Source organism: Etheostoma spectabile, unplaced genomic scaffold (assembly GCF_008692095.1).
Source record: "Etheostoma spectabile isolate EspeVRDwgs_2016 unplaced genomic scaffold, UIUC_Espe_1.0 scaffold00001763, whole genome shotgun sequence".
NCBI classification, from domain to species: domain Eukaryota; kingdom Metazoa; phylum Chordata; class Actinopteri; order Perciformes; family Percidae; genus Etheostoma; species Etheostoma spectabile.
The window spans coordinates 779-27,927 of NW_022602803.1; the positions used below are offsets into that span (position 1 = coordinate 779).

Below are 27,149 nucleotides of genomic sequence, written 5' to 3' on the forward strand. Positions count from 1 at the left end.
TGGAGTATTGAGTGTGAGCACAGCTTTAGTGATGAAAATTGGACTCAGAGGTCTTTTTATCCCCTAGACAACACACAGGGGTAATTTAAGGACTCTCTCTTTAGTTTCATTTCTTTTTGAAATTTCATCAAGGCTAAAACGGAGGATTTAACACCAACCACTGGCATTTGGGAATAGTGATGTAATAAAATGATTTAAAAAAAAAAAAGAAGAAGATGACTGCACTTTAACTTGTATCCCAAAAACAGCTGATATGCATATCATCTAATACATCTTGCAGAGTGACATTTCATGTTGGTATTATTAAGTTGTGAGCTCACCTGCTTACCTACCTACCTGTTACGTAAGTCAAAAGGGTGCACGCACGGTTCACGGAGAGGTAGATTTTCGATGCAATGAATTATTGAGTATTACCTGATTCTGCGAAGCTGATGATCTCCGAGTTCTCCGCCTGAACCTCGTTTGTTGTACCGCCTGTCCGTCCAAAGCTGGGGATCTCCACCCGGCCGTCCTCGCGCACCTTCCCGGCGTGCAGCCTCCTCAGCGCCGTCACCATCGCAGCCTTCGGGATGGGGTGGGTGATGTTGGGTCTGTCTCTCATCTGCAGCCGGTTCAGTAGTGCCTCTTCACCGCTTCAAAAAGTCTATGTCCACGCGCTCCGACTGGTCCGACGCCCTGAGGCCGCAGGACGCGCACGAACTCCTGGGCAAACTCTGCGTCTCTGTCCCGCACCGTGCTGCAGCGGACGGACAGAACGCACGCCACCAAACAGGACAAAGCCACACTGTAGATGCTCATTTTTTTTTTTTTTTTTTTTAAAATAATGATTACAGTCCATATGCTATGGAAGATAATGGTGCATATGTTGTTAGACACACACTCTGAGCTTAAAGCTGATTTTTCAATTTACAATTATCCGAACGTCCACTCGTGTTCCAAAAGTGAGTGCCACAATTATCCCAGAAGTCAGCGCGATCGGTGTATTCCCAAACATACATAGCGCTGCTGAAAACAGTGTGAGGGGCTAATGAACCCCAGGCGCTGTGCCTTCAGGTTGGTTATCAGCAATACGTCTGTTCTCTGCACACAGTAGAAGTTCATCTCTCTGATTGCCAGGCGCACTCGCAAGTTCGGAATCGTTTGACGCGCTTCTGTCACACGGATTGTTCACCTCGGATGTGGAATCTACCAAAAACAACCGGAGAAAAGCACACCGCCTCCGAAAGTATCAATAAAAAAAACGCGTCCAACCCGCTCTTTCCCATTCAAGCAACATGCAGAGTGTCCAACAGCTGCAGTCCCACAGAGAATAACAAAGCTCGCCGAGTCCCGTGTCTTTTGTGTGTGTGTGGGTGTGTGTGTGTTGTGTGCGCCTGGGTACTGGGTCCGATGCGCGCAGCTCCGTGCGTCTGCAAGATGCTGTTGTTCACTGAGCACTGAGCCCTTTTCTCCCTTTGCAGTCACGACAACAGGGGCTCCGCGCACCCAAAGTTTTTATACACCAGTGGACCACGTGGGATTTCCACCAACGGGCGCAGGGATTAGACTACTACATTCCCACTGATGGAACGAGGATTTATTAGGGTTGCACGCCGGCCCACGACAAGTTGTTTAATTGCCCCACCTCCCCTAAAGCTCACGTTATTTGACTTACTGAGTGAAACAGTATGTGATCATCCATCGCGCGTGTGTGTGTGTGTGTGTGTGTGTTTCTGGGATTGTGTTATGTATGTAGGGCACAGTATCCAGACTGATCCTAAAAATAAATGTATACGTGCTGTTCATACATGATCTAGAGACAGACATTAAAACCCATAAAGGACCCTCTCCGTCTCTTTAGAGGCATGCATTCAGGTTTGGATTGGTTCTAATTATAGACGTAACTATTAATTAAGGGTAAAAAATGAATATTTTGAAGTGAAAATATAAGTTAATTATTTGGAAAGAAAAATCTGGGTGAGGATAAAATAAAAGTTGGAAGTTCATCAGTTGAGCTCTAAAGCTGATTACCTCGTTAATAGCGCCATCTACCGACACACACCTGTCATTACACATGGAACTAAGGCTAGAGATAAGATGCCGGCCGGACACACACACACACAGACACACACACATACGGCAGGCATGCAATATACATATACACAAACCACACACCGGCAGGCATGCAATAAATACATATACACAGACACACACACCACACACACAGACAGGCAGCAATAAGATATATACACCCACAGCAGGCAGATAGATAGATAGATATAGATAATAGATAGATAGATAGATGGATGAATGGATCCGTGGATGGTAAATAGATATTATAGATTGATAGATAGATGGGTGGACGGATGAATGAATTGATGTATGGATGGATTGATAAATAAATGATAAATGATAGATATATGAATAGATACAGTATATGGATGGATATATTGTTTGACCGATAGATTGATAGATGGATGATGGATAGATGGTAAATAGATAGATATACAGATAGATGGATGATAGATTGATAGACAGATATATAATAGATAACTGTATGGATAGATTGATAATAGATGGATGGATAGATGGATAGGTAGATATACTGTACATATGATGGATATATTGATAGATGGATGGATGGAGTGATGAATAGATAGTCAGATATAGATAGATGGATGATGGACAGATGGCACTTGAAGCTACTTTTAAAGTAATTCAGGTGTACCATTGATTGAAGTACTTTTCAAAGTGCCTGGTAGTAGTGTGTGTGAGTGGAGTACACCTGTCTGCCAACAGGAGGAAGGAAAGAGGCGGCGCAGCGGTGACGAGCACTGGCCTGCTGCGTGTCAGCTGATAGTTCCCTCTCCTACAGAGCCTCGGGGATTAGGTTCCCTTTACCTACTGTCCTCATATAGAGAAAAAAGTAAAGCAGTGGAGTCAGAGTTTATTTAGAAATGACTCAGTTACTCATACTCACTGTGACTTTCCCACTGGGTTTTAGTCCCATATTTAGGGGGACCTTCTTCTTCGTCCTTAACAAGCAGCAGACTGCCATCTCCCAACTTTTCCAAACATCCCAAATATGTCGGGCTGAGATTTGGGAAAATGTGTCTCAAATGATATAAAACACATCTATTTGGTGAAACGATGTCACGATAAGTAAGTCTCAGTGTAGATAGTAGTAGTAGTTATTGCTATTGAATACTTGATAACAAAGATTGGTGTCAGAAAGTATGGAATTGTCGCCAGGAGGTATTTAAAGTGAAACCTAAACCCTTTTCAAAGTCCATGCAAACTATTCCGATGGTCTAAGACAGCGTTTGGGATTGGACCTTGGGGTTTCTCCGTAGTTTGAACAGGAATTGAAGTAATAATAAATATGGCAATTTCCAGCCCATCGAGAAACAACACATGTCATCTTGACCCTGAATGTAACATTAGCTGATTTTATTAACACAATGCAGTGATACAATTGTAAAAGTTAACTAAAAAGCCCATTTTTTTGTAAGCCGCCCAACACAAAACAATGGAGCTTGTGCATTACAGTGGAGATGGGGGTCCTCAGAGTCACTGCAAGGGGGGGGGGGGGGGGGGGCGCGCCAAATTATTGTTTAATACTTTTTTGAATGTGTTTTCCCCCCCCAAATTAAAATATCTGAAAGTATTCATTAATATAACATATTAGATGATAAATCGGCCTATTGGTAAAGAAACCCGTGCCTTATTCCTTCAGTTATGGTTACAAGGAAAGAATGCTGAGCGCTGGCGCCATCTTGTGTAACCCAGTTTATATTACAGGCATTATTCTCAGCTCTGTGTTGGCAGTTCGCAGAAAATGCAATGTGCCATACACGGCTCGTAAGTCTGAAATTTATCACAGATAGGCTGGGCAAAATGGCAGAAAGATCATACAACGTTTTGTTTTTTTAGACAGGATTAAGATCCAAGATCCCAATTCTTTTCATGAGACTATTTCGAGGTTACAGAGTAGTACAACCAAACTGATTTCCCTACTTAAAAAATGAAACCTTCTGAGTTACTAAAGCGCCACAACAAATTCCGTTCTCACATTGAACACTTCTTTAAGAAGCCTCTTCGAGATTTCTGTGCTCGACATTCAGAACATTAACATAGCAGCAAAATCATATTTGCTCTGCAAAGGTAAATAGCTAGTGAAGTAATATCACTTTGAGCAAAGGATGGAGTTGGTTTTTTATAGTTTTCTTTTCTCATTGGTGTGTCTGTTTATCCTGTTCATGGCTCGCTGACTAGCTGATTGCTGAATGACATTGAACACAGACTGTGTAAATATTGGATGCAGGATGGTTTGTGGACTGCTGTGTTGAAACCTTAAGTTTGTCAATTAGGCGGCGGCCATCTTGATTTTTTTTTCCCGCTCAGAAAACGGAGGTTAGAACACAGAGACAGAGGAAGGGGACGGCAGATCTTCCGGAGGCTCCTGACCAATTCCCTTAATGAATCATTGGCCAGCCTTGTCCTGACTCCAGCTCTGTACTTCACCTAAAGACACAAGATTAGTATCAATTCTCTCACATACTTTTAGAAGCATAGCAAATGGACAAAGCAACCTATTCCCTAACTATAATACAATAAACTGTTCAGTTTACCCTGCTGTTCCTCCACCCTTTCCCCCACCTTTCAGTTTCTTCTCTCCTGTGTGCATGGCATCGCCCTGATGAATCCACTGGCTCTAGAATGCCAACACAAAGAAAGAAGAAGGTAACCGATATAAGAGGGACATCAAGCGGAGTTCCTGGCGCCACCTGAACAATAATCCCGGGAGTGGAACGTTGTGGATACAGACTACCGACGGGTAACCACGGAGCTCTGGGAACCGGCCCGTTCATCTGAAGCAGTACACAGAAATGTTTAGGATCGCTGATCCTGATTTTGCCATTTTTATGCTCATGTGTGTGCTGTATATTTTCCACGACGCTGTGAATTAGTTCATTGTTCACCATTGCAATCATTGTACAGCTTTTCTTAATTGCATTTTCTGATAATTTATTTGACTTCTGAAAAAAAGAAATGTGTAAATGCAACTCCTGACATTAAAACTCACAACAAGAGTAACAGGATTATAAAAATAGTTGGGTTATTCTCTTGTTCACAGCATGTCAGTAAACCTTTTCAACATATACAATGTGTGTTTTTTTTCTTTATATTCCTCATATAGAGAACATGTTAACGCAAAAGTTTCTTTTCTTCAAAAGCTGCTATGAGTCTGTCAGAGTCATTTGCCATATGGAGATAGGGCTGTGGGTGGTACACGGTCTCCCACCCAGCACCAGCACCAGATCAGGCAGATGCGCGGCTACATCTTCATCATCCTCCTCCTCCTCCTTGTCCAGCGGGTTATCGCCTCTGCAGCCCCACGGTTTCCTAAACACCTTGTTTTCAAAAGTCAAACAGTTTTCAATCTGCTGGGCCTCTCTCCCCATTAAGCCCTCTTTGCTGTTGACTAGTTGGGAGGGTTGTGTGGGGGTTTTGCTACCGTAGCATCTGGCCGGGCTGAACGTCTCCAGCTCTATAGCTCCCTCGGATCCTAGACACATCTTCCTAGGTGGGGTGGGGAAGCACTTGTTCTTGAAGAGCCTTCGTTTCCCCTCCAGCAGCCTGGGTTGTGCTGAGCCGGAGCAGGGGCCGCTGCTGGTCTTGGACTTGTAGCTGGGACCCAGCCCAACGCAGCAGTGGTGGATCTTCCCTGGGGGGTTGGAGCCGGGGAGCGTGGCAACCTGCCCCCAGGTCTGAGTGCTGAAGTGGTACCTCCACAGGCAGTGCTTAGGAGAGTTCTGGCTCTCACATCCCCCATAAAGAAGCATGCTGTCCTGGTAGGCCACGGCCGAGTGGCCCATCAGTCTGGAGGGGCCGGCCCTGAGACAACAAGCAGAGAGGAGGTGGTGGGACACTGAACACCTACAACGAATACAATGCTGCTCTGCTTTCAGACCAAAAGTATTTATTATTTTTATTCAGGAATTCAACTGTCATGTAAACCCAAAAACAAATAAAAAATGAGCTATCCTCCCGCTTAAAGAAGGCTGAGAACAAAGTGTTGGTCTGTACAGCTGTTAGTTATATACTAGGCTCCTATCACTAACTTATATGTAGTTTGCTGCTAGCATCCCACCTGATGTCTGACCAGATCAGACTAGACCTACTCCAGAATCTGCTCTTTAGACTTTGCTAAAATTTTGGGGACATTAGGGCAGGATTCGGAATTCAAATCCAAATTTTTCAAGACGTCTGGTCACCCTACAATACTTCCAATTCCTCCTGGGGGAGACAGAAACTATGCACTATATCCTTAAATGTGACTATTTTCTAGTTCCTTCTCTCCTCTGTGACAGTAAACTGAATTTCTTTGAGACATTGAGGAAATAATCTACATGGGAAAACTGATCCATATTTTTTACAATTTTCATTTTCTAACATTTTGTAGACCAAACAACAAATCGATTAACCCAGAAACAATCCAATGATGCATTCACAGGCTGCAGGACTCGACAGTAGCTGTCAGGTTAAGTCAATTGGCAACCACCTGATCAGTATTTTATTTTTTTAATATATGTAGAAAGAAATCAAAACTTACAAAACTAGAAAATCTTGTTAAAGTCAATATTGTTTTGGTGGCCTTCGTAAAGTTAAACACGACGTTGGGGCGCGACACAACATTTCAGCTGTTGTGCGACCGCTTTTCACACACGCGGGTTCGTTGTGAAAAGCTACAGGCAACGCAACTTTCTGTTCATGCTAACGCCGCATGTTAAAATCCGGTGCTAATACGGCACCGGTGCCCGGTACCTGCCCGGCCAAAATGGCAATGTGGATTGGTGCCTCATTCCGGTGCCCCTAAATGCCTGGCAACACTCTGATTCTCAGAACAGACGCAGGAGGCAACAGAAACATCGCTGCTGTCACACAAATAAACAATGACATGTTACACAGAGGGTGACGTTAGCCTACCGTTAGCTACAGTTGGGACTGGACTAAACACGGTGACAACGCTGACAGCTAAACGGTGTAAAAATGTGACTGTATTTCACTGTAGAGGATTCCAACAGCGGGACGTAGAATGATAAGTTGCTTTTCCAGGGCAAGGCCATAGTCTGCTGCTTAAGCTACGAGCTAAAAGACATAAACGAAGCCCTGGTCACGAGTGGTGGGCGAATCGATCTGAAAATCTATAATATATCGATACCAACGTTTATCGAGATCAATACTTTAGTTTTACTTTCTCTCCTGTATGCACCGCTGCGGTTTGAATAAAGAGGCGACCTGGCTCTGTGTCTTTATTGTCAGTTTCGACAACCAAAGGCGGATGCCTGGTTGCCAATTCGGCGTTGAACCCTGCCCTGTGTGTGTGTGTGTGTGTGTTGCGCTTCACACTGCACCTTAAAACTCTGTACCACAGATTAGAGATTACTTTGAAATCATGTGAGGATAGTTAACCTCCCATATTGAATGAATGCAGTGTCTCTCTGCCCTCTTAAAGCATTGCTATTCTCATATTAACAGAGTCAAAAACTAAATGATTTTGTCTTGTGCTAAACATTTGGCAATAAACTGTAATAACAGTGGAAGTTCTCAAGGAACCATCAATATCTTTTGCAATATCTGTGTATTGTGTATTAACTGTAATAACTATAACTAATACCGTATTTAGCCGTGGAGATTTGCCCAAAAGGACAAACTGAGAGATGAAATATCTTCTCACTTGTTTTTGAGGGAACTCCACGTGTTGCTGGTGGAGCTCCACTTCCAGAAGTCCCTCTGCTCCTGCAAGCCTTTCAGGCCCCCGAATAGGTACATGCAGCCGTGGCTGCCCACGGCTGAGTGGCTGTGTCTGGGGCCGGGCCCAAAGGGCCCTGCTGCTGGGAGCCATTCAGCAGAGACCAAGCCATGGAATCTGTCACACACACAAAATGCAAGCACTTCCATATTAATTACTTTAAACAATTGCAACATATTAACACATTCTTCATCAGTTCCTGTGTGGAGAGTTACATCATCTTTGCTATCTCTTTTTTTCCTCTCTCTTGTCCTCACTCATACGCTGCTCTCCGTTACGGCTCGTTCTCCTTGCGTGACCACACGGCACCCTGCCATTCTTGCTTTTCAACCGCAGCCCTACTTGCATATTTTGGTGCTGTTCTGGACCAACGTTGAAACATGACTAAAATATTATATAATAAAAGCAAAACTAGACATGCAGTACTAATGGAGGATTTGAAATGTGGGGAGCAGGGTCATCATTCATTTTTAGCACACACGCATGAACGCAGACACACACACACACACACACACACCAGTATACCGTGTGTACAGTGTTGCACAGTTAATGCCCAGTTACTGTAATGTAAGCGTTAGTCATAGGCTATGTTCACACTTGCCGTCTTTTTGTAAGCTGCCAGCGTCGGTTTTAAATGACAATCCTATGCCTTCTGTATTGCCCCCCCGCTGTGTGAAGACAACTTAGTTTAATATATTCACACTTAATTAAAACAAACTAACATAATACTTCAAATAAGGCTTGATTCAAGGTAAAACATTGTGCAGGGGAGATGAGAAACCAGACTAAGGCTTTTAAAGATACCACCCTTCTGAGAAAGACTAGTTACACAAAGAAGGGTCAGAGGCTTGCGAGCCGGAAAAACCAAATTCTGGTCCAGCCAATCCCATGGTGTGTTATGGAGCCAGATATGTTTGCATTGCTTTGGGACCTTTGGTGTTCATTTTGTGAATTGTCACTTTAAGGGAAGAAACAGGAAGTGCTTCACTTCTAGTTCCATCCTTAAGCTAAGCTTTGTGTGATGTTGCATAATGACGCAACACTTTCATTTCTATGTCCTTTTGTTCTTTGTCCACAGCGTTGCTCTGGTTGGTTGGAGCGCAATCCTATTGCGTGCAGAGAGTATTTGAAAGACAACCATTTATCCCGCCCCTCGGATTGAGCCCAGCAGATGGTGGGTTGCCAGATCCAACATCTTGATGATGTGGGTCTGACTTGTTAGGCTAGCCTTAATGACTAACTGTCGCTAATCCCCACCCACTCCCCAAGTTGCAATAAGGGAATATTTTCCTTTTTTAAACAAAGTGACTCCAAAATAACTGGATTTAATGTGGTAAGAATGCCCCCTGGGCCCCATCCCTAGGGAGGGTTAGGGTTAGGGTTCAGCTGGGAGGAGGCCTCGGGGAAGACCCAGGACTAGGTGGAGGGATTATATCTCCAACATGGCCTGGGAACGCCCTCGGGATCCCCCAGTCGGAGCTGGTTGATGTGGCTCGGGAAAGGGAAGTTTGGGGTCCCCTGCTGGAGCTGCTGCCCCCGCGACCTGATACCGGATAAGCGGAAGAAGATGAATGGATGGATGGATGGAATAGGTGACAACTAATCAACTAATTGATTAATATTTGCAGATGTAGTTCCAACATCAACAAATAAAAGATGGAGAGAGGCTGCGTGTGTTTTACTGTGGATTGGTCTTGTTTTTACTGACTATTTACGCTGCACTAATGGCTGATAACATGAATAATACAATATGTACAAAAAACAACAACACACTGGGTTGACCTGGGACTATTTGATTTGTTTTTTTACCCCGGTTGAAAAGCAAGAAATTCCCTCAGTACAACAGTATATCGCAACCCCCTTACGAGAGTAGCGTAAGTTAGAGCGAGTATGGCAGGGTGCCTTAAAGCGTAACTCTGGCCAAAATGCAACCTAGGTTATTTTGTGAATGTACCTGAGTCACACTTTAGTTTAAAAGTGTATTTAGGACAGAAGCTCCACTTTTAAGATTTACCATATTCTTGTTTTGGGTCAAATGGCCTTTTGAATGGGTGACCTAGGTAGCATCAATATAGCTATTTTTAAAACACTAAGAAGACTCGACACAACATGAAACCTTGCTCAAGTATCTACACATGAACTCGAGCATTGAGAACATTGTTGGTGTGGCAGCGACCGGAAAAACCAACTGCTCAAGTAAGTCGGTCAAAACCTTTTATTTTTGAGTTAACTCTGAACACAAACAATGTTCTCAATGCTGGGTTCATGTGTAGGTCCCCTGGTGAGACTTTCAGCAAAGTTTCAGTGTTTTCAGTGTAGTGTTTATTAGCTATTTTGATGCTATCATAGTAGGGCCCCTATCTCTCCCATTCAAAAAGCCGTTTGACCCAAAACGAGAATACGGTAAATCTTAAAAGTGGTGCTTCTGTCCTAAATATGCTTTTAAACTAAAGGTTGACTCGGTTACATTCACAAAAATAGGTGGTGATGGCGTTGATGATGTCATCGCAGCGGTAGTGGCATGTGGCGGCGGTACTGGGTGCATCCATGAGTGTTTTTTATGATAAAAGCCACTTTAAACTTACCAAAATCCAAACTCCAAAAGTCCTGCGAGGATCCTTTGATGTCCAATAACCCTCCATACAGCAGCATGGCAGACCCGAGCAGCACAGCACTGTGTCCCTTTCTGTTGGTTGGCATTCGGCTCTGCACGCACAAACACACCCAAGAAGACACAAACATCGAGATAACGGGCTATCAAACAAAAGAAACAGGACTTTATTATCACCAGCAACTTGAAACTTCAAAACCCTCAGTCTCCACATGGACTTTACTTACCTGTGCATTGGTGTCTAAGTGACTAATGGGAACACAAATTATTGAAACTGGTCCAGTATTGAGCAAGAACACTGTAACCAGCAGCAGTAAACCAGACTGTTTTGTAACCCTTTAGGGCAAATGTGCGTCATTAATTTTTCGTCCACTCAAAAATTGTGTTTTTGCCACTAACAGGCTCAGATTAATACAGAGATAGACCTTATTGTTAAAGAGTAAAATCCTATTTTTCTCCATGACTTGAAACAGCTCTGAAATCGCCATTGCCAAACCAACCAGACTCCATTTAAATAATCACTACTTTTAGCGTGTATAGAGCAGCATATCTCCACATGTAAATGGGTGAATTAAGGGTTTATTTCAACCAGACCGGAGCAGTGATTGTTGGAAGAATGGAAAGATGAACCAAGACGGCTTGTGATTGATTTGATTTGTTTCTGTCCACTTTGCATGAAGTGACTTCAACAAAGATAAAAAAAATACTGTTTATTTAAATGGAGTCTGCTGCGTTGGGTGATGGTGATTTCGGGGCTGTTTCATGTTAAACTAAAAGGATCTTAACAGAGAGGCCTATCTCTGTAGGGATCCTTTCCATAATGTCAGTGGTAAAAAGTAGTTTTAGTGGAAGGACATTGACGGTGCACACTTTCACATTGTTCCATTGCAGCCTGTTTGGGCTCACTTAATACAAAGATTTTTGTTCCCATCAGTTACTTAGACAGAAAAACATGGGAAAATATAGTCTAGTTGAACAACCCCTGCAAGTATCCTTTAAAGTTTCTATATTTCTTTCAGAGGTTTCATGGAGCCACCAGAATTTCAGATCTGATGTCAGCGTGGATTTGGGGGCTCTCTGTGTGCACACTGAGCAGGGTACTCAGTACTGAACTGAACAGGCCATGCTGTGTTCAAGACAACGGGGAGCTGATAATTCTCTGATTTGCATGTTGAGAACAAATTCATACTTGAAATTCCTCTTCAGAAACGCTGGACGTCCTGGACGCAGTTACAGTTCTTTGTCATACAAACACGTGACGTTTTTGAAGATAAACATGAAATCACTCATCAATTAATGATGTTTTTGCTTTTGGGTCAATACTGGGTCTAGGGTCTAGGGTCGGGCATTGTTTGGATTTTAACGATTCCAGTTCCGATTCTTCTTGTGGATTCCGGTTCTCATCAATCAGAATGGAGATGCTGATTCTTCGAGGGGTGGAGTTGTCACAGTCTTATTTCACTGATAAGAAGGTTTGATTTTGATTCAATGGTGGGTTGCAGTGTTACAGAGCTTTTTCAATGCAAAATAAAGCCATACTAGAGCTAACTGTGCTCCATGGCTGCAGCACAACAAGCACCTAGCGCTGCGGAAACCAAATCTTAAATTTTGGTATCATCGGTATATTAACTTGGATCCAATGATCAGATTTGAAAGCCAAATCCCCCAAAACGATTCCAAATGAGTCCATTAAAGAACCAACCCTAGTGATGTCTTTTTTTCTGATGTTTGAGTTTCCTGCTGAAATGTACAAAAAGAAACTACAAAAAACGAAAAGGTTTTTTACGAGTACACGTGCAAAACGTGTCATTCGTTTCTCTTTTTTGTTTTGTTTTATGTATTTAAAACAGGATCTAATCTTTTACAGGTGTTGTCAGGAGGAACACTGACACAGAAACTTGGCACGGGGAAACCAGAGTGGCTTGAGATCATCTGGAAATACTTCAAATGACTTTCATATGAAAGGCTGTTCTGTACCTGGGGGGAGCTGGTCTTTCCCTGGCAGGGCACCCACTTCTGCTTCGCTGAAACACACGCAACAAAGGAATATGAAAACAAAGTAGAGCTCATGTGACAGTAAGGAGCTACAGATGTTGAGCTTCACTTCGAATCTTATTGTTACGACAGATGTTCTGATTTGTTTCTTTAATATAAGCCATTCAGCACGAAAAAGGATGAAAAAAAACCACTCAAGGAATCTTTGTTGACTCGGACAAAAATAACTGATTAGTTGCTTAATCGACAACCAAAGCAACAATTACAGACTCCCAAAGATACATTTTTCGTTACCTAACTCCCCTTTCACTAGGCCCTGTTCTCAGATTTAACAATGTCGTGTGTGTGCTTAATTCTTAATTTCAGTATGTTTTATTTTAGTTGATAAATTATCATTTGATCTGTGTAAAATTACATAGTGTTGCAGCAATTTACATTTTCATATTATGTGGGGTGCTTGTTGTTTTGGGTGCACACACACACACACACACACACACAACACACACACACACACACACACACACACACACACACACACACACACACACACACACACACACACCACAGTATATATATATATAATAAGATCATTATTTCTTGTTGGGTAGACTACTGTAATGCGCTTCTTACTAGTGAAGACCATACAACAGCTCCAACTCATTCAAAATGCTGCTGCTAGATTTCTGACACCAAGAGGAGAGAGCACTTTACTCAAATTCTGAAATCCCTGTTAGGGTAAATTTAAAATCGATTACAAGGCCCTACATGTTGCCTATAAGTCTTTCAGTGGTCTGGGCCCTAAAAACATTACAATACGTGTCATTAAGCTGACGCAGTTATCCAAAGCGACTTACAATGGCTATATATATATATATATATATATATATATATATATATATATCAGAGGTTGCACGCCTCTGGAGCAGCTAGGGGTTAAGTGTCTTGCTCAGGGACACATTGGTCGATGTATCGCAGTGGGAATCAAACCCGGGTCTCCCACACCAAAGGCATGGGTCATGTCCACTGCGCCATCACCACTAGATTGCCGATATGCTTATTGAGTAGATTAAAGACCGTTCTTTTCTCCAGTGCTTTTAATTAGGGGTGGCAGTAGCTCAGTCCGTAGGGAGTTGGGTTGGGGACCGGAGGGTCACTGGTTCAAGACCAAAAAGTACGGAGTGTGGATTGGTGGCTGGAGAGATGTCACTTCACCTCCTGGGCACTGCCAGGTGCTCTTGAGCAAGGCACCGTACCCCCCAACCGCTCAGCTGGTTCGGCTGGCAGCCCCCCCACCCTGACATCTCTCCATTAGTGCATGTACAGATCCTGAGCATGTGTGTGTGTAGTTCAGGACTGTGTGTGATAACTAACAAAGTGTGGACACAGAGTGTAAATTGTAATTTCCCCATTGGGGATCAATAAACAGATTAAAAATTAAATTAAAAAATTAGTCTTGTTTGATGGGACTTTACTATTTCTTTTAAACTTTGTGGCACCTTTATAAAATGTGTCTTATTGTATATCTGTTTCTGTCTCTAAAGCCCTTTGAATGACTGTATGACAAGCTTCTCTATAAATAAATTTGCCTTGCCTATCTGGGTTCAGTGTGCTGTTTGAATATGATTTTTTTTTTGTGCCAGTTGTTGCACTCCAACAGCTTCCTGGAAACGCCCAACCATCGGCCTTGGCATGAGGTGAGGGCTTTCACAACACAAGTGGGACATATAAACATGTTCTTCAACAGTTTCCTGTGTGCAGAGCGTGTAACATGACACTGAATCATTACGTCCCATGTTTTGGTACTGTCCTGCATGTCCTGTTTGTGTCACAGCTCACCGCAGACAATTTACCACAGGATTAGTATTTTTTCAGTGTAAATGCCATTTTTATGTTACTTTTTGATTGTACAGTTACTTATCCTTATTTTAAAAATTGTATTCACAGCTAAATGTAAGGTCGGGCAAACTTTTTACCGGCTTCACCTACAGTTGAGAACTATATTTTCACTGGGGCGCAGAGACGGGGGCTGCAGTCGCAGTTTAATGTCCCAAATTCCCCGCAGCGTAACCCCATTTGTACAGGTCCTATCCCCCAACCAATCGGCTATCCTAACCATAACCACTCAATGTCAAATGCCTAACCCCAACCCATTGGTGGGTCTTGGTGTGGACCATGGTGAAATTTGGGACACTATTGCACGCAAACCCTTGAGTTGACATGCAACAAGTTCTGTCCTTCGAGCCTGAGCATTTGCAGACAAGCGCTGATGTTAAGTTGTATCGTGCATGCACCTCCACAGTCAGACTCACCGATGTCAAATACCCAGAGGGGGCATCTCTGCTCGTTGTACGCAGAATCCAGCATGCCTCCAAACACGTACAGGAAGCCCTGAAAAGGTCAGAGCTGGTAAACGTGTTCCTGACACACTGACACACTAATTTGTGGGATGTGAACAAAGATAGAAGCTTTCATATGCTTTTTCAGGGTTCCTGCAGGTTTCACCAAGGCAAATTCAAGCCTTTTTAAGACCATTATGAATACACTAAGCCCTAAATTCAGTGTTTTTCAAGCTAAGTATAAGCCAAGAATAAAGTCTGTTTTATGTCTGGGGTACAATCTGAAAGAGACTGGCACCAACGCCAAAGCTGAATGGCTGCAATGTAAGTTGGTCTCATTTGTAGTCGTAACACAGCGAAATTATATTGGCAATAGCGAAAGAAAGAAAGACAACACTACATAATTTAAAAGAAATTAACACGTTGAGGTAGCGTTGCATAGACGTAGATTTAAAACCTAAAACACTTTAGGGAATTTAAGACTCTTTAAGGCCTGGTATTTTAGACGTTTTTGAGACCCTGTGGAAACCCTGTTTTTATGCCATTTAAAGCTTGAAAGTGTGTACCTCATGAGCCACCATAGAATGTCCTTCTAGTTCTTCTGGTGCAGCATCACTGGTGCAGTTTAACTCTGTCCACTCGTCACAAACTTAAATGTTGCACAGAATGACATGTTTAGCCAGAGATCATGCAACACAGCTCACCTTTGTTTTCTTTTTTCATACAGGGCAGCTTTCTACATGTATAATGCATCATATGAAATGCAGTATTATTACATGGCTTGGTTGAACTCTAATGTAGAATACGGTCTGTTATTTTCTTGATAACAGAAGGAAAACGAGATGAATGAGGACATAAATGTCAACATAAATATTCCTAAAGAAGCCAAGGAAGCAATACAATCAGATTTAAATTTAAAAAAACTCCCATTTATATCAATATATGTAATAAGCACTGATTCAAGTCCTTATCACCCTGTCGGGGTTGTATTGGCTGTAACAACCGCCCCGCTCTACATTATCCCTTCATGGGATAATGTCATCCAGTAGTAAAAGCCCAACTTGTTGGCACTAAAGTCAAATGTGTGTTTAGCCCTTACCCACGCTGTACCTCCAGAAGTCCCTCAAAGTGCTGCTGTCTCTCCCTCCCAGGATGTAGACATGTCCACCGTAGCTGCAGCAGGCATGCTTGTAGCGGTCACATGGGGCCTGGCTGTCCTGGAGGAGCCGAGTCCACAGGCAAGGACTACTGTGACTCATAGCTTGCATCAGCTGCTCTCACTGGACCATTTTCTAAAAATATCAATTAGATATGAAGTACATTGGTTTGGGGTCATTAGTCTAACTGTAAAAGTTGGGAAAAGTAGTGTCCAACTGCCATATTCCTCATACAATAGTCATTTCCCAGTGGAGGTCTGTAACAATAAAACCACAGCCTGTCTGTCTAACTTCCCCTCCAAAAACACCCTGTGGCTCAAATCCACCATGTATACCAGCAAACAACTTCCAGGGGACACCCTGCTTCAGCACTCTATAAAAAACAATCCCGATGAGAAAACGACCTTCAGGTGCCTTGTAAGTCGACGTTATGGATCTCGGAACAGGAATAGAAGAAAACTATGATCCAGCTGGTGAAGCCTCATACAATGACAAGCCTGCCATATGGCACGGCGAGCCATTGGGTGTTATACAGTAGAGGACAGTGTTAGCTTACGGGTGTAGAGAGCTTGGCTCCTATTGGTGTTCAGCTGGGACTGCTTTAGACCCACAGGCCTGGTGTGGGGGGAGAAATACACTGCCATAGAAAGACTGTGAAGCGTGGCTCGGGGGAAAAAAGCTCTCCAGTGGCAAAATATTCTAACGCAGTTGGCTCCTTTTAACCATACAGTCATCATTATTCATCTTTGGGTTGTATTTTAAAAGACTTTTGGCAAACACTAGAGTCAACCCTAAGACTAATCTCAACTACAGTGGGCATCCTACATTAAGTGAAATAATGATGTGACATTAGAAGTTGTGGATGTGTGTATTAGGGGACCACTAAGGTCTATATAAAATAGACGTCAGATACAGTATTAGGGGACCACTAAGGTCTATATAAAAGAGACTTCAGATACAGTATTAGGGGACCACTAAGGTCTATATAAAAGAGACTTCAGATACAGTATTAGGGGACCACTAAGGTCTATATAAAAGAGACTTCAGATACAGTATTAGGGACCACTAAGGTCTATATAAAAGAGACTTCAGATACAGTATTAAGGGACCACTAAGGTCTATAAAAAATAGACATCAGATACAGTATTAGGGGACCACTAAGGTCTATATAAAAGAGACTTCAGATACAGTATTAGGGGACCACTAAGGTCTATATAAAAGAGACGTCAGATACAGTATTAGGGGACCACTAAGGTCTATATAAAATAGACTTCAGATACAGTATTAGGGGACCACTAAGGTCTATATAAAAGAGACTTCAGATACAGTATTAGGGACCACTAAGGTCTATATAAAAGAGACGTCAGATACAGTATTAGGGGACCACTAAGGTCTATATAAAAGAGACGTCAGATACAGTATTAGGGGACCACTAAGGTCTACATAAAAGAGACTTCAGATACAGTATTAGGGGACCACTAAGGTCCATATAAAAGAGACTTCAGATACAGTATTAGGGGGCCACTAAGGTCTATATAAAATAGACTTCAGATAAAGTATTAGGGACCACTAAGGTCCATATAAAAGAGACTTCAGATACAGTATTAGGGGAACACTAGGGTCTATATAAAATAGACTTCAGATACAGTATTAGGAGACCACTAAGGTCTATATAAAATAGATTTCAGATACAGTATCAGGGACCTCAAAGGTCTATATAAAGAGACTTCAGATACAGTATTAAGGACCACTAAGGTCTATTTAAAGAGACTTCAGATACAGTATTAGGGGACCACTAAGGTCTATATAAAGAGACTTGAGATTCAGTATTAGGGACCACTAAGGTCTATATAAAAGAGACTTCAGATACAGTATTAGGGGCCACTCAGGTCTATATAAAGAGACTTGAGATTCAGTATTAGGGACCACTAAGGTCTATATAAAAGAGACTTCAGATACAGTATTAGGGGACCACTAAGGTCTCTATAAAAGAGACTTCAGATACAGTATTAGGGGACCACTAAGGTCTATATAAAAGAAACTTCAGATACAGTATTATGGGACCACTAAGGTCTATATAAAATAGACTTCAGATACAGTATTAGGGGACTACTAAGGTCTATATAATAGAGACTTCAGATACAGTATTAGGGACCACTAAGGTCTATATAAAATAGACTTCAGATACAGTATTAGGGGACCACTAAGGTCTATATAAAATAGACTTCAGATACAGTATTAGGGGACCACTAAGGTCTATATAAAATAGACTTCAGATACAGTATTAGGGGACTACTAAGGTCTATATAAGAGAGACTTCAGATACAGTATTAGGGACCACTAAGGTCTATATAAAATAGACTTCAGATACAGTATTGTACTACACATAGACTGTTGTACACTGGGCAGCTTGTACAGGTATATGTGATACATGCTGTCTATGATACCAACACACAGGCCAAAACACAAACAGAAGGAGACAATACTGGCATTTAGCATTGTTGTCAGAAAACATAGTATCTCCAGTTAGTATGTGTGATGACACATTGGGCTCATATTTTGATTTAATACAGTCCCAGAGCGGGGACGTCGTGCCAGTGAGCAAACGAACGATATACGACATATTGCCGCCGCATTCTGATTACATCGCGACGACGTATGTGTGTTACTGTGGTAACGTTTTCATGTTACACCTTTAAACTGTTCAAACGGCTTGATACATACTTAAGTGACGCTAACGTGACGCTAACGTGACTTAACATTTGCGGTCGAGACGGCGCTTTCGGTCAATACTACCCCTGAATGGAGGAATGAGGCCCGTTAATTTCTTACGGCTCGGTTTCCAGCGCAACAACCCAACCACCTATATTTAGGAGTTAACTTGATATAACATTAAGTTATGACTAGGTAGTCACATCCGTCAGTGTCTCGCGCGCAGACTTGCTATAACGCCAACGTTAATAACGGTAAAGTCGAAGAGGAAACGAGGAGATGAACTTTTCTCGAGCTTCTTTGTAGATACTGACGCTATTCGATGCCTATAAGACACACGACAGCATCTTTTTCAGTGCCCTAAACTTTTTATACTTATAAAAGTGGGTGACAGGCATTTCATGTAGTAAAAAAATGCGGTTAACATATTGTGACTTACGATATGCTTCTCTTCGTCGGATTGTTGTCTCTCTCTCTGTAAACGGGCGTGTGCTGCATTCAGGGTCGTCAGTAAATTTGAGCTCTTAATTGGAAAGTCCTGTGAATAACTTGTTTCCATACGATAAACGACAGTAGACCGGTCATTCCCATTCAAATCAACACAACGTTAAGAATACCTTCCAATTAACCAACAGACAACCAAAACAAACGTTCAGGGAACGTTACCACAACAAAAAACGAACGTTCTGGGAACCAAAAATTGTTAGCTGGGAGCAGGGATGTCAAAGCGTTGGAGACGGGTATGGCTGCAGCCTGGAGCGTCCCATGTCATCCGTCCCGTCTCATACGGAGGTGTGTCCAACGGTAAATCAAGAGGGTCAAAGTTACGAAATCACGAATAATTTTCCAGACGGAGTCACGGGTAAATTCGTGACCACATTTGTTGCAATCAATTGAAAAACGTAAAAAAAACTGTTAACAATTTTGCCATAAGCTACATATAGTTTGCTCATTTCTGATGTTATGCTCGTGTTGTTCCATGTTAATGAAGCTACATCTGATGAAACCTGCATCAGCGACGCAGCCGATTTTGCCAACTAACGGCAGGACCTCCTGACCTCCTGAGGAGGGACAACAATCCACGATCTGCACACACAACAAGACTACAAAATAAACATGTTACACGCTTCCCAAGACTTTTTAATTGTATATTCTATATTGTTTTCACACTTCCCCGGGACATTGCTGCAAATACAACTGCTTATCAGCATGGCGAGAGCGACTGTCGGCCTCGGCTGTCGGCTCTCTGGGACCCAGGACAGAATGCTGCCGGGTCTCTGGGACCGGGGACAGAATGCTGTCGGCTCTCTGGGACCCGGGACAGAATGCTGTCAGGTCTCTGGGACCCGGGACAGAATGCTGTCAGGTCTCTGGGACCCAGGACAGAATGCTGCCGGGTCTCTGGGACCGGGGACAGAATGCTGTCGGCTCTCTGGGACCCGGGACAGAATGCTGTCAGGTCTCTGGGACCCAGGACAGAATGCTGCCGGGTCTCTGGGACCGGGGACAGAATGCTGTCGGCTCTCTGGGACCCGGGACAGAATGCTGTCAGGTCTCTGGGACCCAGGACAGAATGCTGCCGGGTCTCTGGGACCGGGGACAGAATGCTGTCGGCTCTCTGGGACCCGGGAAAGAATGCTGTCAGGTCTCTGGGACCCGGGACAGAATGCGGTTCTATTTTTCTACTACCGCGGCCTCGGCTGTCGGGTCTCTGGGACCCGGGGCAGAATGCGGTTCTATTTTTCTACTACCGCGGCCTCGGCCTTCGGGTCTCTGGGACCCGTCCTGCATTTGACTGCATATCTCTGCCGCCACGGCCTTGGGCCAGGATGCGATTGAATTTTTCTTCCACTTCCGCCAGCGGTTCTATTGTATTTTGTATTGTATGAAAGGGGGACATTTTTTTTAAAAACAAAACCAAATGCTTGAACTCGGTCGGAAGAGAAATTCCTTCTGCATCTTTGATCCAAGTTAACTTGGATCAAAGATGCAGCTATAGAAGGAATTTTTTTGTTTGCCTATCATCTGCATTTTTTTAGAGACGGACATGTATTTTTAAATATTTAAAAACACACCAAATATTTTATTCATTAGCATGATAGTTGACGTGAGCTTTAACTTTGAAAAGAGAGATATTAGTATTTTGTTCCAGATGTGAGCTTTTATTTTGAAAAGTAGAAACTCGGGGATGGCAGGATTTTTTCAGTTTGCCTATAATCTGCATTTATTTTATAGACGAACATATATTTTAAGTGTTTTTATTCATCAGTATGATAGTCTACATTTATCTTATGGACCTGTTTAGTTAAAAAAATTTTTTTTATTAATTTGTATGATTGCCGCAATCATAAAAATGAATTAAAAAAAAAATGTTCGCGATTTTGCATTTTTGACCCTCTGGATTTACCGTTGGACACGCCTCCGCATGAGACGGGACGGATGACATGGGACGCTTCAGGCGGCAGCCATATACTCTTGAAGCGGTGGCCGGTTTGTGGTGGACGCTCAAAGAACTGGGTGTCGCTTGGTTGGACAACAACATTCGAAAGATACACATTTCGAGATTACATTTTTTTTTCAAAAGTACTTATGTACTTGTTTCAGTGACTGTTCTGTGATTTGTTAGTCTGTAAATCAGACTGCAGAAACACTTTACAATAACGTAGCCTACAAAAAAAAAAAAAAAGTACCTCAAGTACCCTTTTTGTGTACTTGAGGTACACAAAAAGGGTACTTACTGTTACAGTTAGAGGAGGATAGGCCCAAAAATGCAGAGACAAGGACGGCAGGCAGGCGATGGTAAACAAGAATTTATTAAACAAAGTCCAAGTAAAAACACAGGGAGCAAAAAGGAACAGGCAAAATCCAAAAGTCCAAAAACAGGTCCAGGGCAAGGCAATACAACAAAAACAACCAGCGTAACTGCACAGGGGACAACTCACTGGGACGATCTGGACCACACCAGGAACAGGTTGACTATGAAAAAGAATCTGACTAAAGACAGGGGAAGCCCAGACATTAAATACACGAGGTAACGAGGTAACGACAGGCAGGTGACAGGAGGACAGGGAAGCAGGTGGGAAACATCAGGTAATCACAAGAGAGGGAAAACACAGGAAGTAGAACTAAAGACAGGACGAGACAGAGACCGGGCTTCAAAATAAAACAGGGAACAGAACACACCGACACGCAGGGGAGCACAGGACAGGACCAACACCACAGGACTGGGGAGGAAAGACACAAAATTCGGGGTTTAACCATTTGTAACCGTGACTGCAGTGAAAGAAACCGGGAGCTTGAGCTCAGCGAGGTTAAAGAGGAAGTAAAGAAATGGGAAAATAAAAACACCAATTATAAATCAAGAGTTCATATCATTAAAACGTTCGTCCTTTCCAAACTTCTTTTCGTTGCAAACATCTTTCCTCCATCTCATAAAATGATAATCCAATTAAATAAACAGTGTGTGAATCTGGGATGGGGCACGACGAGAGAGGTCACAAAAAGAGAGATTTTGTATAAAAGCAGAGAATAGCCAGAAATAGCCAATGTGTTCCTTGCTGTGTTTCCCAGTTCGCAAAGCTAAGGTACCTGTAGAAGCTTAATGAAGACTAATATAGTTGGAGCTAACATGTATGTAATATAATAGCTCAACTCATAACCTGATGAATATTATAAACACACTTTTTATATCAAGTGGTGGTCACAACCACAGAGATATTATGTGCTCAATTGACAATTTTGCCCAGTAGCCATATGCTACTATTTGAACTCATAGCTAATTTAGAAAATAAACACATTTAGTTATTTTTAAGAGACTAAGAAAATAAAGATATGAACGTAAAGTCAATGTTTTGTTACTCTAAGAGGAAATGATGTTCGAGGAAATTAATTCATTGTAGCCCGGCAGTTTCAACGCGGCTCGAGCCACGACGAAAACGCGTGCATGCTAGAAATAAGACCGACGTCTATTTTTTTTTTATATGCGCTTCCAGGCAAAATAGACTACTAAAGACGTTTATATGTCATTTTGGCGTGAATACATTGATAAATGTCATTTTGATGTCTAAAAATCTCCAAGTTTTGACATAAATGCAGATGTAAATGTAATTAAAAAAATAAATGATAATCATTGATTTTCAAATATTGCCCCGTCATACAGAACAAAATATTCTGTACCCTATTTAGCCGTCAGTACTGCCGACGTTGTCTTTGCTGTCATCAAATTAGTATGTTTATGTTTAACATGATGTACACTTCTGCTATTATTTCATTTTACCAAGGGAAGACTTACATGTGTACAGACAAGGCTAGCAGCAGCAGCGGCGCGTCAGACACGTTTCTGATGGAGAAAGATGTAGAAAATGCCACGCAGTCGCCACGCCACAGAAACGCCACGCTTAAGCCACGCAGCTGCCACGCTCACGCCACGCAACAGAAACGCCACGCTCATGCCACGCTCACGCCATGCTCACGCCACGCAACAGAAACGCCACGCTCACGCCACGCAGCTGCCACGCTCACGCCACACAGCAGAAACGCCACGCTCACGCCACGCGGCTGCCACGCCACGCTCACGCCACGCGGCTGCCACGCCACGCTCACGCCACGCGGCTGCCACGCCACACTCACGCCATGCAGCTGCCACACTCACGTCACGCATCAGAAACGCCACGCCACGCTCACGCCACGCTCACGCCACGCTCACGCCACGCAACAGAAACGCCACGCTCACGCCACGCAGCTGCCACGCCACGCAACAGAAACGCCACGCTCATGCCACGCTCACGCCATGCTCACGCCACGCAACAGAAACGCCACGCTCACGCCACGCAGCTGCCACGCTCACGCCACACAGCAGAAACGCCACGCTCACGCCACGCGGCTGCCACGCCACGCTCACGCCACGCGGCTGCCACGCCACACTCACGCCATGCAGCTGCCACACTCACGTCACGCATCAGAAACGCCACGCCACGCTCACGCCACGCTCACGCCACGCTCACGCCACGCAACAGAAACGCCACGCTCACGCCACGCAGCTGCCATGCCACGCTCACGCCACGCAGCTGCCACGCTCACGTCACGCATCAGAAACGCCACGCCACGCTCACGCCACGCTCACGCCACGCTCACGCCACGCTCACGCCACGCAACAGAAACGCCACGCTCACGCCACGCAGCTGCCACGCCACGCTCACGCCACGCAGCTGCCACGCTCACGCCACACAGTGGAAACGCCACGCTCACGCCACGCGGCTGCCACGCTCACGCCACGCGCTGCCACGCCACGCATCAGAAACGCCACGCTCACGCCACGCAGCTGCCATGCTCACGCCACACAACAGAAACGCCACGCAGCTGCCATGCCACGCAGCTGCCACGCCACGCTCACGCCACGCAGCTGCCACGCCACGCAGCTGCCACGCCACGCTCACGCCACGCAGCTGCCACACTCACGCCACGCATCAGAAACGCCACGCCCACGCTCACGCCACGCTCACGCCACGCAGCTGCCACGCTCACGCCACGCCACGCTCACGCCACGCAGCTGCCACACTCACGCCACGCATCAGAAACTCCAGGCCACGCAGCTGCCACGCTCACGCCACGCAACAGAAACGCCACGCTCACGCCACGCAGCTGCCACGCTCACGCCACGCAGCTGCCACGCTCACGCCACGCATCAGAAGCGCCACACTCACGCCACGCATCAGAAACGCAACGCTCACGCCACGCTCACGCCACGCCACGCTCACGCCACGCAGCTGCCACACTCACGCCACGCATCAGAAACTCCGGGCCACGCAGCTGCCACGCTCACGCCACGCCACAGAAACGCCACGCTCACGCCACGCAGCTGCCACGCTCACGCCACGCATCAGAAATGCCACGCATCAGAAACGCCACGCATCAGAAACGCCACGCATCTGAAACGCCACGCTCACGCCACGCATCAGAAATGCCAGGCTCCCGCCACCCAGGCAGTATGCAGGAGGCCTTAGAGCTCTCCTCACGATGAAGGTGGGTTGAGCCATGGACCCAAATTCCATGGTGACATTTTTTGGTACATCGGAAGCCTTAGTATGAAACCAGTAGTATGTGAATTTTACTATAGCAATTGAAATACTACGGAGCTACACTAAGGCAGCATAAGTATCCCACAATGCAATGCGTTAGTAATGACAACGTTCATAACACAAAGGGCAGCAACCAAGGAGCTCTTTAACTTCAAAGAACACTCTAATTTGCTTTTCCAAGTTTAAAAATCTGTGATTTTGGCACCTGTGAACATTGGTTTAGTTGCTTTCCATTTGCAGTGATTTAAACATTCGCCAGAGCTATGGTCAGCAGGGGTAACCATGGCAACGCCTCACCAACCGGCAAGGACCGTCTCAGAATGCGACGCTGAAAATGAAAATTTACACAAAAGCATGTTGAACCATAGTAGCCTGTTGAGTACGTGCAGGGCATAGTCTGCCATTTCGGACGCAACCCCGATCACTTTGTTGGTTTGCAATAACTTCTATTTCTCTGGTGGCGTATATATTGTTCTGTTTCTCAGGTGACGTAACAATATACACGTCACCGGAGAAATCCGTCGTCTCCTTGTCGAGCTTTACCGTCTTCCAAGACGAAGGCAGAAGGATCAACAGAGGTGAAAACCATTATAAATTGCATTCCAGCTATCTATGCTGGAATTACTTAACCCTTGTATGGTATCGGGGTCCAATTGACCCATTTCAAATTGTTACAAGAAGAAAAATGGTACAAGTTACATTTTTTCTACCTGAAATCAGCGTGTTTACCTTATTTCCTGTGATAAACATGTATTCCTGACTCAGTTCAGAACATTATTCTGGATATGACCCTTTGTGTTTTTTCCATAGTGGATTTTTAACAGGAATTATGACCTTATGACAAAAAACACATCACACTTCCATTTTAATTGTGTGCTAGTAGAGACTGATGCATTCCCTAAACACATATGTTATCTCCATTTTTTGAAATTGAGATAAAAGGCAATATTTGTTAATAGATTATGAAGGAAATGTTATTTCAGAATTGTTTTTAAATCCCAAATAAGTCCCGGGTCAGTTTGAAGACAACACAAGGGTTAAGGTCAACCAACAGGGAACCAATCAGAACATGTCTCACTTGTAACAATCCCCCATGTTTAACAAGGCCTAATTAGGCTGAATCAAACAGCTGTGTGTGTGTGGGGGGGGGTGCGGGCGTTTCAAAAAGCATGACCTCTTTTAATAAGGAGACAACTCAACTGACTCTTCTCTTAAACCCTTTAAAATATGTACTGTACGTGTTACCAATGGGGAGATACACGTGAGAATTCCCATTACCTCTATGAGTAAGTGAAGGCAGCTGTAGTGCCCTCATCAGGAGGAGGGGCGAGTGTGTGTCCTGGGTTTGCTCCCACTCTGAAGGGATCCGTTATGTCACACACAGCAGAACACGGATGCCATCACATGGCAGCCCTTCTCCTTTTGTGACAGGGGACTTGCTTTTGCTGTCACAGCTTGGACTTTAAACAACTGCAAGAGTTAAACGTGTTTTTTTAATGGTTGAAAAGCAATATGTTTCGGACCCTGGACCAGGACCACGTGGCCTGTGCATGTGGACATTTTTCACTTTTGAAGACCAAAATCTACACACGTGCCAGTTTTTTCAAAAGGACATACGGAGTAGCGTGTGTAGTACCAAAGTTATACCATGGTCTGGGACAACACTCCGTTCTGATTGGCTGCAGGGTGGCCATTAAAAAGTCCTATAGGACACCTACTAAGGAGTTTTTTAAATGAATGTGCTACATTAAAAGTAAACAAACAAAGTCGAATGTTATTTATGAGTATAGTGGGGGGGGGGGGGGGGGGGGGGGGGGGCTTACCTCGGACCATAGGGACTTTGCCTGAGAACCCGAGGGCGCCGGTTCAATGGCGGAGTCTGGACTGGAAGCTGGAGAGGGGTCGGTTCACCTTTTTCAGCAAGGCACCAAACCTGCTTGGGGTACCTTTAATGGACAGCCCCCCCCCACTCTAACATCCCTCCATTTGTGCATGTATAGTCCTGGGCATGTGTGTGTGTGTGTGTGTGTGTGTGTGTGTGTCTGTGTTTCAGGCCTTTGTGAAAGTGTACGCCAAGTAATTTCCCCTTGTGGGATTAATAAAAGCATGTCTTCTTCTTGGTCCTTCATCGTCCACTGAGCGCCACAGGATGGTGATAACACACAAGCTGATACATAATTGTTGTTTTACTTTCATCTGCACCTTTTTTTTTATTTTAAACCTACTTTCTAGCCAATACTCTACGAACCAAACCGGGGGGGTGTCTCTTTTTTGCTGCCGTTGGGAGTTTACAAGAGAGTGCAGTGTTGTATTTCTGTTACCTTTTTTTCCTGTCCTTCAATTTTGTTGCTGTCTTTCGCGCATCCATTTTCTGAGTATGTTACAGATCCACTTTAGGACATGGTTTGGGTACCCAAATATTTCCTTCTTTCTCTGTAGTCTACCGCGGTAAACGTACGCTACATC

General features: G+C 44.0%; 1 protein-coding gene and 1 pseudogene across 2 annotated transcripts; both read right to left on the minus strand.

The window, feature by feature from the left end:
* Positions 1 to 414: 414 nt before the first annotated feature.
* On the minus strand, positions 415 to 891 carry LOC116675293 (inhibin beta B chain-like; annotated as a pseudogene).
* Positions 892 to 5,627: 4,736 nt separating this feature from the next.
* LOC116675295 (actin-fragmin kinase) lies at positions 5,628 to 19,288 on the minus strand. 2 transcript variants are annotated; one of them, XM_032507221.1, is made up of 8 exons: positions 19,046 to 19,288; positions 15,848 to 16,029; positions 15,304 to 15,386; positions 14,711 to 14,789; positions 12,384 to 12,430; positions 10,381 to 10,501; positions 7,721 to 7,912; positions 5,628 to 5,877 (listed from the first exon to the last, which is right to left on the minus strand). In XM_032507221.1, the coding sequence occupies exons 3-7, from the start codon at positions 15,316 to 15,318 to the stop codon at positions 7,794 to 7,796; spliced, it is 381 nt and encodes a 126-aa protein (XP_032363112.1). In that variant the 5' UTR covers positions 15,319 to 15,386; positions 15,848 to 16,029; positions 19,046 to 19,288; the 3' UTR covers positions 5,628 to 5,877; positions 7,721 to 7,793. The 2 variants fall into 2 exon arrangements, with proteins under 2 accessions (XP_032363112.1, XP_032363111.1); XM_032507220.1 differs by having other exon boundaries at positions 15,837 to 16,029.
* Between the last annotated feature and the right edge of the window lie 7,861 nt (positions 19,289 to 27,149).

Bases quoted from the DNA above. Each gene is read 5' to 3' on its own strand.
- LOC116675295 (XM_032507220.1), bottom strand. From the start codon at position 16,005: ATGCAAGCTATGAGTCACAGTAGTCCTTGCCTGTGGACTCGGCTCCTC. The intron at 14,790-15,303 runs GTACACACTTTC...TGACCTTTTCAG, and splicing joins ATTCTATGGTGGCTCATGAG to GGCTTCCTGTACGTGTTTGG. The intron at 10,502-12,383 runs GTACAGAACAGC...TTGTGCGTGCAG, and splicing joins GAAAGACCAGCTCCCCCCAG to AGCCGAATGCCAACCAACAG.